The following is a 15198-nucleotide window of genomic DNA, read 5'->3' on the forward strand; positions in this document are numbered from 1 at the left end:
CATATCCGTGCGTGCTCGTCTCTAGGGTCTCTCCATTTACAGAGCTTGAGCTCGCTTACATGGGCGCGCTGTTTGGGTGAGAAGCTCACTGTCAGCGGAAGGCTGTAACGAAGTAAGAATGATACTATCAATTTTTAGACGGAGATATGGCACGTAAAAACATTCATTAGAGTGTCCACATCCACTGTGGCGGCCACCACTTCCGCGAATGGCAGCGCTGTTGCCTGGTGCTGCTAGAACGATGATTAATAGTCTAGCCAGCGCCACTGCACCCTACACGTCATGTCATCCAAGTGCGGTGGGATCTTCAAACGCCAGGGCCCTACAACACTGCTTTGATGAGTATATCGTGCTGTCGCTTCAACCAGGCAAGGTCGCACAAAGGATGAACTGCACTTAATGCAGCAAACTGAAACGACGAACGCGCATGCGCACGTGCAAGAAGGTTCTCCATGCAGCACAGGGATTCCTACCAGGAGAATCCGCTCACGCGATAGTGACGACTCAGGTTCAGAGACCAATGTGCAAGACGCCACGCCATTTCTGAAAGTTTATTTTAGCAAAAGCGTGTCAGTGACCAAGGAGCAGCGGCAGCCTCTTGGACTGCAACGCCGCCCGGTCGCGTCGATCCGCACCTGCACCGGTCTCTGTTTAACACAACACGACGACTATGTCGTTTTTGGGAGACTCGCTGGCGGCGCACCAGTGTCCATTTGGTGCAGACTCCGAGCTCCGCGCCAAAGCTCTCTACCCTCTACATGAGTGCAACGCTCGCTGCAGTGCGGACTCGTTTGGACGTTCTATTTTCTGGACCGCTTCAATCCCCATCGACCAATGAGCGCGCACGTTCGAAAAAATCCGCGGTGCAACTACGGCCGGAACGAGCCCCAGGCCGCTGCCTGGCCGCAGGCATTTCGCGCTGCAGCCCACGAGCGCCAGAGCTCCGAGTCTTCCGGCGAGTGAGGGAATCGCCAGCGCGGCTTCCAGCGTTTCCGCCGTACAGCAGCTGAAGAAGCCCACGTATGACTAGTGTCTTGTCGCTTTTTAATGGCGAGCTGCATGTACGCAGGCCGTCAGACGCTTTGTCGGTTCATCCTGGGGAGCAACATTACTCATCGAGCAGTCCCAAAGTCTATTGCGATTGTCCTCCCCCATTTCACTTCTGCCCTAGTGTGTACGATAGCAATCACGGAGGCGCCTTTTCCTAGCTAATTCCATCGCAGCCGAAGTATCAAATACGTAGTGCTTGTTGCACCCCTTCTCAACGCGCAGCGCTCAAAGCCATTCACACGTACCAGTCCCCTAGAAGCAGGGTGGCCTCACTGTGATGGCGGGGCTGGGGGCGTCTCAGAGGCAGCTTCACCGACCTTCAAGCCCTCCAGCGTCCTGATAAGCAGCGCCTTCTCCTCAATGAACTGCGGATCCTCTGCTCACCACGTCAGCGAACCAAAGGCTGTTAGATTCTGAAACATCCATCATGATAACGGGAGCCCACTCGTACCTTTGCTGTTTTGGAAGTTTTTCAGGTATGCGATAAGCTTTTCGCGGTTGTTCACTAGAATCTGCGAGATGGCCTCAGGCTTTTTCGGGTTAGCCACGAACACCTTGAACACGTGGAAGGCCTCGAACTGGATATTTGCGCTCGTGTCACGAAGCAAATTCATCATCATCTTGAGGTTCTCCTTCTCCCTGAGCACACCCAAACGACTTCAGTACCCTGGACTCATTTTCGCATACCGACACGCTCGTACAAACGTACCCGATGTACTTCATCATGATGTCGAAGTTGGAGCGATCCAACAAGATCTCTCCAAGCAGCTTCAGCGACTGGCGCCGAGTGACGTAGTTTTCGGACATCAGCAGACAGTTGTATTTTGCGAAGACCACATCAAAGTTGGACGTGAAGAACGCAGCAGCGAGCGTCTTGTGGCGCGTGAACAGGTCCTTGAATGTAGCAAACGCATCCGACCCGACCTCGAAGTTGGGCAGATGGACATACACATCGAAAAACTTCCACAGGTCGGGCGAGTACAAGATCTTGCCTGCAAGAATCTCGTGGCGAATCGACTGCCACAAATCCGTCACAACGATGAGCATACGTAAGCTTATCGGCGCCATTATTTCTTCTCTTCGAAGATGGTAGAACAGTCCTCACCTCGCGCAGCATGGTGCCGCAGTTGAGCGCCACCTCTGGGTTCTCGTAGCCGGCTACGAGCGCCGACAAGATCTCCGGCTTGCGCTCCACGTAGCCCACGAAGCCCGCGAGGTCACGACGCATGAGGTTGTTGTACACCTGAGCGAACTGCTTGCGTGCCTCGAAAGGCAGCTTGTCCAGTCCCGTGATGAGCTTGGGGACGAGGCTGCTTCCAATAAGCAGCTCCGCTAGCTGCGCGCACTTCTCCGGCTTGGCCTCCTGCTCTCCATCTCCGTACAGCAGCAGCTTCATCTCGCTCAGGCGCTTAGTCACTTCTTCCACAGGCTGAAGGGCCCACATATGTCGGCGTTAGCTAGTAGTGAATCAATCGAGTACCAAGGCGGCATCAACTCCTCACCGTTCCGTCCTTCGAGGGCTTCGCAGGGGCCGACGGGTCCACCAGCGCGTCCTTTAGCAGCTTCACCAGCTGGTCTGGGTTCTTCCGGCGCGAGAAGAGCGACATGGAGGCGGAGGAGGGCACGGCGTGGGGCGCGGCGGGAGTGACGACTGCGAGGGTCGAGCGAGTACGGACTGCGAGGGTAAGTGAGAAACGGATTGCGTCGACTTCCGGGTAGAAGTTCTGGTGCGGCCTTGGACAAAAGGGCTTCCGGGTATCAAGTATAGTTTACGGGGAAATCCCAATTTACGTCCGTAGTTTTGAGCTAATTTCAAAATCAGGTGTATTTAACGGGAGAGCACACTAATAGGGGGTCAATCCCTCCCAAAAAGTAAGCCAAGGGATTCCCAATACACCGTTCACCCTAATTAGTCGTGCGACCTAATTAGTCGTGCACCTTTGATAATCATTCCACCGGTTCTGAAAAGTATTTTCATTTTCACCTTAAACCGAGAAAAGAGACCGGATTCGAGTAGATCTCGGCAAGACGAATTGCGTGATGCATTTAGTTTATCGTAGATAGGAATAGTTTTCCCGAAAACGGAATTTCAAAACAGGGTGAGCCACTCTTCAGGTCGTACACGGTAAATAGTCATGGCACGACTAATTAGGGTGAACGGTGTATCTGAGCAAGAAAATGACCAAAATATAAGCAAAAACTGGGGGTAGTCAGAAATTGCTCAATAAATGTGAGATCGCACTTAGAGAGAGACGATGACGCCTTCCCGGCGTGGTGGCGAAGCAGAGAGAGCGAAGTAGTGAGGGCTACGTCTCGGGCGCACTTGAGCAGCATCCGCAGCGCAACCAGCGTGCACGCCCTCGATAGTATTCTCGGAGGTGGTGTTGGCGGCCGCTAGGGGAGAGCCTAGCGAAATAAGCACGCGACAGCAGCACATACGCAACACTCATGCTGCGGGTCTCGTATACCTAGCTTTCATCCCTCGCAGACAGCTTGGAGAGCGCCCCACTGTCTACGAGACGACACCTAATGCATATACACCCACGGACAGCCCTTGTATGTTCATGCCCGCGGCCGCCTGCGGCTATGGCGTCGCGGACGAGAGCTATGCTTCACCTAGGCGAGCTCGCAGCACCCCGATCCGAGGCCAGAAGGTGTCGGGGGCTAAGTATGCTTTCGCAACGTCGAACTTGAACTTCGAAATAAGCAGCTCATTTCACAAATAAGCCACCTCTGGAGGTGGCTTACTTCGGAAATGAGCAGAAAATTTCCCAAAAAGTAAGGGCCGTTGATACAGCCCATGTTTTCTAAACGGGTTAGGGCAAGTGTCATACTAAAAACAAGTAAGAAATCTCAAACCTGGTCAAACATGTTGAAACATGGCCAAACATGTTCGGCTCGTGGGACGGGTGTCATGGCCTGCAAACACTATGCAATTCCTATGGGCTAAGGTGATCTTCAGCTGCCAAACGTCGCTTTGCCGGCGCTTTAAGCCCTCTGAAGACCGACCCATCGTTGAGGAGGGAATACCATGACTAGCCATGACACTGGGGTGAAGTTTGCAGGCTCTCCATGCCTCTCAAATGCCGCTGGTGTCGATTTTGCTTGGACGCTCCCGACAGATTTGGGTTCATTTCACCCCCTCTGACTAAAAACATGGGCTCTATCTTTTCCGAAAAGTAAGCAGAGCAACTCCCAAAAAGTAAGCACCGTTTTTGCCAGGTTCGACCCCCCTAATAATAATAGAGAGTGGTTCCTGTTACAGAATAGAAATCACATGGTTTGATAAACAGCCGCTAACCTCTCTAGCCCTAACTGCCGCCGTCGGTCCGGCAAGCGTATAGCGTATACCGCAGTGGTTGGCTGGTAAGAATAGTTTAGAAACGGAGCGTTAGAAGGCAGGAACCAACGAGCACTGCGAATGGCGCGAGTGGCAGGAAGCGACGCGCAGCGCAAGTGGCAGAAGACAGCGAGCGATGCGAGTGCGAGGACCCAGCGCTGCTCTCGTGAACGTCGGTGACAAGGTGGTGAAGGTGTTCGCCGACAAGAAGGCGGACAATCTGCCTCGTTTGCACATCGCCGCCAGCAATGCCGGTTAGATGAGACTTGAGGATGCGAGTGGCAATGAGTACGCCGTAAGAGCCCATGGACTGCCGAGTGTCGTCGAAGGATAGAGTTTGCCGTCGCAAGCTGTTGTTCTCGTCCGTCAACGCCCTGATACGAGCAGGGATGACGTCAGCTCGGTCACGGTCGGCCAACTGCTTCCGAAGCTTTTCGAACTGGGTACGAGGCTTGCTTTGATACGCTCATGGATCTGCGTGTTCCGGCGAGCAGCAGCAGCTGCGTCTGCTTCCGCGGTCTGCGTCAGACCTTCCAACGACCGAGTAATGTTGCCGTGCTGGGAGATGGCCGCGCTCATCTCCAACAACTGCTGATTAGCGTGTGCGAGCTCGGTACGCATGTCCTAGAGGTTCTCGAGCGCTTGGTTGCAGTCCGAGTTAGTTGTCACGAGGAGATAGTCTGCCCGTTGGCGGAGATGCATCTCCTCGTCGAGCTTGTGTTGGGTGTCGGCGAGCTCCTCTCGCATGCGATCATTGTCACGACGGAGATCCACCAGCGCATCCGACCCCGCGAGAGGGAGACGTACAGGGGCCACAGCCGCGGCCAGCACCTCACCGACGTTAGTAGCAGCCTGCATGTTGCGGTCAAGAGCAGGATTGACTCGAGCTGGAGGCAAACGGGCGACGCCCACGGCGAGACGAGCGAGTTGCAGCATCTGCTCCTCGCCCAAGACAACCGCTGTCGGAGGAACCTCGGTCGGGCCAGCACCAGCTCCAGCGTGACCACCTGCAGCTGCCTCGCCCACCACCGACGCCCCGCGAGTTGACAACGTGACCGAAGGCGCGGGAGTTGGCGACGGTGGAGCGCTGGCGCTTGGCGGTGGTGTCGGCGGCGAGCAGGGAGCCTCTTCAACGGGAACTACCGGCAGGAGAGTCTCGGTCGTGACACGATGTGGAAACAGATTTTTGTCTGCACCCGTGTCCGACCCGATGGATACATGGACCCTTCGGGAGCTGTGATTGGTTGCACGAGATGGAGATCGGGTAGAGACGAGTGCGACGTATGTGTGTGGTGATTTGGTGGGACCCGGCACTTGCAGCAAGCATCGGCTCACAGGATTGGAGATGCGCCGACCGGATGAGCGCTCATATTCGATGCGGAGTCACGCATCCTGTCCGTCCGCCGACTTCCCTAACTGCAGGATAGCTCCAAGGCGCGAAAGTGTGGTCAGCGAATGTATCCTGGCCACTGCCTGCATTGGCTCAGTCAAGTTGTCGGACCACCCCACTGAATCAGCCCCACCAGACATGATCGCACGTGCACAAGACCCCGCTGGATGAAGCCTCGTGTTGTCCGGACCGGATCGTGGTACACCCGGTGATGGCGTACTGAATGGAGAAGTGCCACACCGGATGGGGACGGGCCGGATCGTTCATTCGGTCCGCCCCCTGTGCCCACACTAGATGTCGACGCACCAAGAACAAGTCCAGTGCACGCCGCGTGTGTTCACACAGCGGCGTCGATCCAGACCGGATGAGACCAAAATCCACCAAGGCCCACGAGCGGTACCGAATGAGCCGCACGTCCAAGGGGGAGGTCCAGTTTCAAGACCAAGAGACGGTGTACCCAGGTACCTCCGTCATCATCTGATGAGTGTACCCAAAGAAGTGTCGTCGTCAACAAGTCTCCGCATACCGAAACACAAGCATACTGAAGAACTGCCAAGAAGCACAAACATACTTAAGACAAGCGAAGCATAGTGAAACCTACATTAAAGTCAGCGAAGTGATAGAAGATAGCTAGCCAGACGTAAGATCTAAACAGAAACCAATTTGCCGAAGAACACGCGGACGACTCTGTGCTCGGGGCAGAAGTAGCACCCCGACTTTGACGTCTTCAAGAGCCCTCTGGGAGACTGCCTGCGCGCGGTCTAGGCACGTTTAGGGACGCTTCCAAGGCCTCACTGGTGTAGCGAGTACTCGTTTAGTGGGGACTCAAAGGTACCAAGGCAAAGTCGGCAGTGACTGGGGTTTCGCGCCCCGGAGTGACCTCTGAGAGCTTTATTTTCTATTTTCGTGCTCTAACCGGGCATCCATTTCATATTCCCTACTGTGTCTCTTTGGTGGTTGAGGTAGTCAGACCGAATTGATCGACTACTGTGTGATAGGACTGAATTATATTTTGTATTGTTCCCTCATTCTGTGAGGGTGGTGCGCGTAAGTGAGTGTGCATCCAGGGCTGGCCAGTGCCTTGGGTGACGGCTCCGAAGTTGACTGGTGTATAGACCCCCCCCCCCAAGGGTCTCAAAGAACAAGTGGTGGCTGTATATTGTGTGACGTTTAGCTCGGCATTGTATTTCTGTGTGTTGGTTATTCTGAATTACGGATCTGACTGTGGTCCCTTTCATTCGGTCTGACCTTCTGTTCATTCGGTGTGGTTTATCCAAGGAAGACACCCAGCAGACTTTATTCTGTATCACAACAACTCAACTCGGTGAAGCCCGGCCCACCAAAGGTAAACGATACCTATAGGGGTTGACACAAGGACACACGCCAAACACCGGACCGCATTAGTGCGATTTGGTGCGTCCAAGCGGTTCCAGGCCCGGGTCATTCAGTGTCCCGTGGGCTGTTTATCGCGTGGACAATCTCTGGTACTCCGAACCCGAACTCATTCGGTCTGGCATAGTGCGCTATACACCCGGACAATAAAGGCGTTCACCCGCCTCGCCTCAGTCGCCCCAGCAGCAACCTCAGGGCTACTTGGAGGAGCCGGTGGAGGGTCGACCGAGGTCCCGGAGGCGGCAGGAAGGAGCGTAAGGTCACCTGCAGGCGCGACCGGGGCTGGAGGCACAGCACCAGCGGCGATAGGGGCGGCGGCACCCGCCGAACGAGCCTGGCGTGCTGGACGACAACCCGAAGTGTCGGTGGCGACATCAACAGCTCCCTGAGATGATCAAGAAAGAGATGGAGTCAACAACGAGGATCCGAATGACAGTGAGGAGCAGCAGGAGCGACGAACATACCGGTCCGGAGCACCGGAGAGCCCGAAGAGCAGCGGCAGCCGCGTCGGCGAATGCACGCGACGGAGGAGCCATGGAGTCGAAGAACTGAGGGCGCCTAGACGCTCACCAGCGTGGGAGGCTCGCGTCGAGGCGGGGGCAGTTGTGGTATTGGAAAGTGGCAGTTTCCAACGCTGTTGACCCGCCAGCCCGACAATCAAGTTCAATCAAGGGGCGATCAAGGCGAGGTCAAGCGAGAGACGGAGATGGCTGCTTCTGATTGGGTGATGACATTATCCTCGGTAGAGTGACAGGCAGTGGCCGAAGCTTCGTCGGGTCCTAATAGAACCCCGAACGAGGCTTCATGGTACCAACTTTAGGGTACATATGCATTTAGTTGCGTACTTCGACCGCACTTATTAGTGTGGCCGCGGTCGTCATTTGATGTGTCCGGAATCGCCTTACTGCAATCGTTCACACTAGATATTTGTATAGGGACATGGGACTCATCATAGGATGACCAGAACGAGACCCCAGGGCCTCAGAAAACTCAGTAATAAAAAGACAGTCTTCCCCCAAAGCCAACAAGGGTCAAGTCCGACTTCGGTAAGTGTAGCTAGCTTGTTGTAGTGCCTGGACACGCTTGGCAGCGTGTGGATGCCTGTCGGGGAGCTTATCGTGCATTGACCGAGAGTTTCCGTGGCAGCGCTAAGAGTTGGCGTGGCTGGAGAGGCAGGAACGGTATTAGAGTATCGTTCAGTATATATTTGAGACGACGGCAAACAAAATGTTACTTATCAACCTAAGTACGAATCGCGATTTAGGCGCATAATTGGAAAGAGGGATGTCTCCGCGTTCGTTTGAGCCCCTCCCGAGCTTCTGGTATGACGAAACGACCGAGAACGAGACCGTCAAAAAATATATGTCCGACTTCAACCCCTAAAGGGAATTTTTTTTTTGATGAACTGGTGTAAAATTAGTCAGCGAATCCGACAATGTTGTCCGTTTAAGCTAATTCGAAGCCTAACAGTGTTAGAATCTCACTTTTGTGCCGTCACTTCAAATCACCAGGGGTATATTTTTGAATTTTTTTAGAAAATTTGATATCTGGATGTAAGTAACATTTCGAATGAACTGTGGACATAAGTATCATAATGATCGACTACAACCTTGGGCTGCCTATTCTTGCTCAGCAGGCAGACCCGCAGTAGCTTTGTGCTTCTTGTTCTTTTGCGTCTTCTTTGCTGCAGTAGCCCTCTTCTTTGCTCGGTTCTTTTTCGTCGCAACAGCCTCCGTGATACCACGCTGGTCTTGGTTAGCCTTAGCCGCCACGGCCATTGCCGCGCGATGCTCACGTTGTGCTTGTTTCCGTGACTTGGCATCTTCTCCTTCCTGCTCGCTAGGCTTGGCGTAGAGGGGATCGCTCTGAAATTCAGCAGGAACGTAGGGCCTGATGTTGTGGTACATCTGCGCAATTTTCTCGGTGTTGCGGACAGGAGGGGACAGCGTCTCGATATGGTCCGTCATCATTCGCTGCACCTTCTCCTTCGTGGTGAAGATCCCGTCAATTTGACGGCTCAAACTAATCTCTACAGGTTCGCTCTCGGGGCCTTTCTTGCAGACAACGACGCCCGGCTGCGATGCGTCCATCGTGAAAATCTGGAACTTCTAGATGTCGTCAAGTCGTTTGTACAATTCGGTGAGAATAGGTTTGTAGGACTTGAACGCTGAGCTTCCGAGGCAGATGCACCGTGATTGAGCTCTTGGACGCCGAACTAACAGCCTCTACGAGCTGCATGCGTGTTGAGCCGGTTACCATGCGCCTTGATCGACATGTTACCGTCTCGGATGCGCATCTTGTAGAGATGCAAGGTAATAGGGACTACTCCATAGCAGAGCGCGAAAGTGGGTCGGCACACATGACCTACCTAGGGGAGGATGTACGGAAACTTCTCACGGTCACCCCGTCCTCTCTTACGCTCAACCGTGGGGGGCTGCATCAACACAGCCAGGAGCGTGTACAAGCTCGTGGTGCGCTCTTGCTTCGTCATCTGGTCCAGCGAGCACAGCAAGAACTCCAACTCACGAGCCTTGCCCTTGACGCACTCGTTCTCACACGCGTCCGCATGAATCACCTCAGTCACACGGGCTCGAGGACTCGCGTCATTCAAAAAGATACTAATGTCCTCTTCATCTTCGGCTTCACTGCTCGCGCTCTCTGCTGTGAGCGGTTCCTCGTCGTCGCTGCTGTCCTCGTTCACCTCACTCTCACTGGTAGCAGTGGGATCGACACCACAGACAGAATCGTCGGCAGAATCAGGCTCTTCGTCTGCTTCGCGACGCCGAGCAGCAAGGGGTGCCGTGGCCGACAGAGTCAGCGCCGTGGAGGGGGACGTTGTGGCCGGTGGAGTCAGCGCCTGGGAGGGCGATGTCGTGGCTGGCGGACTCGGAGCCGTGGCTGGAGGGCTTGGCGCCGAGGTGGCCGGTGGCGAGGCTGAGAGAGGCAGCGCTGGAGGTTGCACAGGCTGCGCAGTTGGCGCTGCAGCGCGCGAGGTCGGTGCTGTCGGCGTCGTGGGTGGTGTCTGCATGGCTGTAGGTAGTGGTCCGAGTGGCTTTTCGAAATGGTATCCGTGCCGATACACCCCCTTCAAATTTTTGAAAATCAAAACTCCTCGTTTTCTCACGACTTCGTTTAGTTACGATTTTGAACCTGGCCTCTTTTAAGGCGATTATCTCGATAACTCTAAATGGTGGATAAGTAACATTTTTGTTGCCGTTGTCTCATTTGTGGGATTAGAGTGTCCCTGAGTGTATAAGTCTACCTACCGAGGTTTTACCTTGGTCCCCCTGTATAAGGATTAACACGCCGGTACCCTTCCTTTCTGAGGGACTGCAGTGGGGTTGCGCGAAAGCGCTACATAGTATCCTAGCCTTAGCTCGTGGCTAGTGGTACAAGTTTTTGGGTTGACCGAAGATAACCTAAGGTGCACAGAGGCGCTTGCAACCGACCCGGTGTAAGGGATCGTTCCTGGTCTTCAGGTTTTGATCCAATAAGCGCTTACCTTTGCGGGTTAGCGTGTTGTTGGTGTCTCTAATACCTTTTGGTAGAGGAGGATTTTGGTGGAATTACCACACCACATTGCGGACCATCCGAGACCGCCACCACCCTTGGAGCCTGAAGAGCCGGCTGAGTTCAAGCTGTGCCCAGGTGAGAGGTATGGTTGGTGGGCCGAACACGATTCCGACGATGAAGGGCGTAAAGTAGCATTGGTTCACGGTGCGGTGGAGAACTTCAGGAAGCAGATACTGCTGGGCACCGGAGCGTCAGTGAGCATGATAAGTTTGAACCTTGCGCGTAGGCTCAAATTAAGCTCACATCGGCAGATCAAGGTGTCCGGATTAGGTGGCGTCCCGACTTACATCTCCTCCAGTGCCCAGGTGAAGATCACGCTGGGACCTCGACTAGTGTATGTTGTGGATTTGTGGGTCACGAACATTGGAGAAGACGTGGACGTGTTGCTCGGGATGGATTTCATGTACTGCGCCGGAGTCAGGCTCGCATCCGGGTAGGACTCATTATGCTTCCTGATGAAGAGACGATTTTTATGTATGGTGACGCGATCCGGAAGAGCTACGGTATGGACATCCCGGTTATCTCCCCTCACGACTTGTATCTCCGACCAGGAGGAAGCGCCACTGTGCGCGTTCATTATGACCCGCAAAGAGATGTGGTTTGGGTCGGGCGCGGAGACCGCTGGGTCACGGAGGCGATTTACGGAGCGAGATCCTGGGTTACAGTCATTCGCGTGGTAAACATCTCGGACCGAGATCTGTGGATCGACACCCGTACGCTGGTCGCCCGGGTTGTGGAGTACGGACACTTTCCGAGTAGGGGGCGTTTTGATCGCCCTGGAGTGCGCAGGTATCGGGAATGGGAACGGTTGATCTACGAGAACACGGTCTCACGTCGCGCCCGAGATGAAGAGGGGCGCCGGGTGGAACGTCTTTGGGCCGCCGAGCCCGCCGCCGTCCCGAATCGCATATAATCGTGGCCCACAAAGGTGATGACCCGGTCTGATAAGAAGGACGGAGTAGTTCGTATGGTACAGCTCCAGAAACACCCGAGTGTTGAGGCAGAGAGTTTGACCTCAACCGGAACAAAGAAGGTTACGTTTCGGGAAGAAACCGAGGAGATTCCCCGGGGCGAGGGATCAGATGTGCCGGACGATCAAGAGTCAAATGAAGATCCTGATCCCGGGCTCAACACCCTGGACGAATACTCGGCGAGCAACCCGTAATTAGTTCCGGACTCTGAACCTGAAGATGAAGTTGAGGAAGAATGCGAGGTGGATTTGCCTACGTCCGCGATGGACAGCACTCCACTCAGGCAGCTGGAGATGGAATACGCTCGCTGCATGAGAGTGAGCGCTGAGGAGTTGGACCTGGAACCTGCGGTGTACATTCGCGAAGGGAGTGAATTGATGGCACCAGTTGGCCCTGCTCCCTGAATTACCGGGTCTCAGCCCGGAGTGCGACATTGACAAGGCTGACGTGGGTGAGCCCGGAGCAAGCACCCCTGCTCAGGAGGGCAAGCTGAAGGACATTCTGAAGTACCACAGGAAGATCTTCCTGGGTGACGGGAACGCCGCTCCAGCGCCTGCCCGAGGCGTGGTGTGCGACCTAGACGTCGGAGACGCAAAGCCGGTGGCCCAACGGTCCCGGTCGGTGGCTCCGCACCTCATGGTGAAGGTCTATGAAGTTTTTGTAAACTGGACTGATTGAGCATTCAGAGTCGCCATGGGTATCCCCAATTGGGATTGTCCTGAAGAAAAATGGTGTCGACATTCGGATGTGCATCGATTATCGAGTCGTGAACGGTTTCATCCAGCTGTCCAGCTACTCGTTGCCTCTGATCGACGATTTGCTAGTTGGTTTCGAGAGGGCGATGTGGTTCATGAACTTGGACATGGCGAGTGGTTTCTGGGCGATCCGGATGACGGAGCGAGCCAAGCTCATCTCAGCATTTGTGTGCCCATTCGGACATTTCCAGTGGGTACGGATGCCATTCGGGCTGAAAAACGCCCCGCTCGTCTACCAACATGTGATCAACAACTGTTTGTGGGGATTCGTTCGGTTGGAGCGTCACTTGGTTTCACCCAGGTCAGGCACCCGAGTCCCTCCGACATCAAGTGATGCGTGTGCGCCGCGACGCGACGCCCGGGTATACTGAAGCCAAGAGAACCCGAACAAGTGTATGAATATATGAGCAGAGGAGAGCGCGTGAAGATCATGCGGCCCTCAAGGTAAGAAGAGGGTGTACCATTCGGAGCCCCGCTGCGAGCGTTGAGTAACGCCTGGTCCAAGCCCCCCGAAAACTTCTCACTACATCATCAAGCCAAGTGAGGTACTCAAAAGTATTGCCCATTCGGGTCGGTACACCTGTCTCATTTCCCAGTTGTGGCGTACACTCTCAGTGTGCGCTTGCATTTCATACTCCCTGCGTTTTAGGAGGTTGTGGCAATCGCCCCCTAGGACCCGATTGTAGATTGCGTGTGGTAGGAAGGTACCTGTATTGTTCTCCTGAATACGCCAAGGACAGCAAACTTCCTCCGGACGGCTGGGCCACTCAGATCCTGGAGAACGCGGTCGACGACTTCGGTGCGCAGCCTGGGGCTTACGTCTTTGCAGATGACGGTGACGACGACCAGGAGGAGAAGGACGACGATGACCCGGGCGCGAAAGAGGGATCCAAGGACGCGCCTCTCGACTTCACCCAAGAATCGTCTGCTCCGTCAACTCCAACGTCATTCAGGTCCCGCTCCACCAAGACATCCCGACCGCCGAAGGGCGCAGCTGGGCGGCACTTTCAGCTCCGCCCTGAGGCGTGCACCTCGAATGAGCTGGACGCGCTGAATCCGCTGACTCCGTATGCACGGTCGGTGGAGGACGCACGGTCTTCGCTGGTGGCGCATGCCGTGATCTGGGACAAGCTTCGCCTGGATGTGCAGTTGGCGATGCAGTCTGGGCTCGACTACCTGGACACGTTCGATCTGGTCTGCGGGGACAATGTCGTGCACCCCCGGTTCCACGTTCGGGGCCTACTCGAGCTTCTCGTCCGGATCATGTATTGGTGTAAGGTGGACCAGACGCCCTGGACGAGCTACGTCCCGAGCTGGTACTACAAGAAGTCCGAAGTTAGACTGGAGCAGCTCACGTACACGCCGGACAAGAGGCCCGCTCTGAAAAGTGTCCGCCTGGACGGTGATGCAGGCGATGTACTCCGAAGTGGGCGACGAAATTGATGACGAGACGCAGGACGAGACGTTCAGGACGACCAAGCTATTCAAGACCAAGCTCGACTTGCGTACCACGCCCCCTCGGAAGGCCAAACGTCGCAACAGCACGTCTTCCACCACTTCAAGTACCACCGGGTCGCAGCATCCTGACTCCGAGGTCGCCCCTCCTCCGGCCAAGCGTCCGCGCGCAGCGCAACGGTGCACGCAGTTCACCCTCGCCCGGAAAGAGTATGCTGAGCTGACCCTAGAAGGGCTCCAAATCATCGAGGTCCCGGGTCGCGGGGTCACTTCTTGTCGTCATTACGGGATATTGGTGAAGTTCCAGCCCGGTACTGCCAAGGCGGTCGAGCAAACCCCGGATTACACCCCGAATCTGTCCAAGCCTGAGGAGCGCGACGCCGTTCGGGCACGCTGGCTTTCGGGGCCGTTCAAGGAGCTGTGGAGCACCAAGCCCTGGGACGAGATGTTCGACAACCGATCCAAGTTCCTGGTCTGCCATACGCCCCCGAAAACTGGCACGAAAGCTCTGGTGCGCCTGGATGAGATAGTCACCTTCATGAGCGACCACCGCTTGCACATTTTGGCTGATTGGTCACTGGTTCTCGATCTACAACCAGTTGGACGCCTATTCGGAGGAGTTCGCCGACACTCGGAAGTCCGAGTGTGACAGCATCCGGGGTCACTACCAGAAATTGCTGGACGCCGCGGTTGACGACGGTCTGAAGCAGTCGTACATCGAGGAGCCCGGGGTCTGGCATTCCCGGCCAAGTGCTGTTCCTGGATCTGGATGGCGCCCTCGCACAAGAATGCCGAAGGCACGCCGTACTCTCTGAAGAAGCTGCTCGCGCTGGCGGACCAGCAGGAGCCCGCTCGGGTGCAGTGGAACACCTGCTCCTCGGACGAGGAGCGCATTGCTCACGCACCGATCCAGCTGGACCTCCGACTCCTGCCAGCGGCGGACCGACACCGGCTACCAGGTTAACCCATGGGTCCATGTGAGTCGTCTCAAAGCGAGGGCGGTCTTCCCGAAACGGCCCACGACTGAGCTGGACCTCGACGATGAGGACGATTTCGACGCCGCGCTACTGCCCGAAGACAGTTGGGAACTCGATCATGTCAATGATGAATACGAGGTCGAGAAGATCCTGGATTTGAGATGGATCAAGAGGACACGAACATCCAAGCGCACTCGATTATACCTGATCAAGTGGAAGGGATATGACGACCCCGAATAGATCCCGCTGTCCCAACTCAGCTGTGGGGCGCTACTGTACGAGTTCAACCAAGGGG

At 55.3% G+C, this 15198-nt stretch overlaps 4 protein-coding genes across 4 annotated transcripts; 1 reads left to right on the plus strand and 3 right to left on the minus strand.

Annotated features, from left to right (window-relative positions):
* Positions 1-1158: 1158 nt before the first annotated feature.
* Positions 1159-2231, minus strand: PHYSODRAFT_354039 (hypothetical protein). Its single transcript, XM_009522018.1, has 4 exons — positions 2156-2231; positions 1760-2067; positions 1502-1689; positions 1159-1426 (listed from the first exon to the last, which is right to left on the minus strand). The coding sequence occupies exons 1-4, from the start codon at positions 2165-2167 to the stop codon at positions 1320-1322; spliced, it is 615 nt and encodes a 204-aa protein (XP_009520313.1). The 5' UTR covers positions 2168-2231; the 3' UTR covers positions 1159-1319.
* A 6560-nt stretch (positions 2232-8791) lies between these two features.
* On the minus strand, positions 8792-9262 carry PHYSODRAFT_326071 (hypothetical protein; the record flags this gene model as incomplete). The annotated part of the gene is made up of 1 exon (XM_009522019.1): positions 8792-9262. One exon carries the CDS (start codon positions 9260-9262, stop codon positions 8792-8794), a length of 471 nt encoding a protein of 156 aa, XP_009520314.1.
* A 278-nt stretch (positions 9263-9540) lies between these two features.
* On the minus strand, positions 9541-10200 carry PHYSODRAFT_326072 (hypothetical protein; the record flags this gene model as incomplete). The annotated part of the gene is made up of 1 exon (XM_009522020.1): positions 9541-10200. One exon carries the CDS (start codon positions 10198-10200, stop codon positions 9541-9543), a length of 660 nt encoding a protein of 219 aa, XP_009520315.1.
* Positions 10201-11979: 1779 nt separating this feature from the next.
* On the plus strand, positions 11980-14890 carry PHYSODRAFT_257030 (hypothetical protein; the record flags this gene model as incomplete). Its single annotated transcript, XM_009522021.1, has 8 exons — positions 11980-12068; positions 12136-12361; positions 12501-12661; positions 12883-12915; positions 13212-13860; positions 13883-14437; positions 14526-14657; positions 14678-14890. The coding sequence occupies 8 exons, from the start codon at positions 11980-11982 to the stop codon at positions 14888-14890; spliced, it is 2058 nt and encodes a 685-aa protein (XP_009520316.1).
* Between the last annotated feature and the right edge of the window lie 308 nt (positions 14891-15198).

Source organism: Phytophthora sojae (assembly GCF_000149755.1).
Source record: "Phytophthora sojae unplaced genomic scaffold PHYSOscaffold_2, whole genome shotgun sequence".
In the NCBI taxonomy this organism is placed as follows: domain Eukaryota; phylum Oomycota; class Peronosporomycetes; order Peronosporales; family Peronosporaceae; genus Phytophthora; species Phytophthora sojae.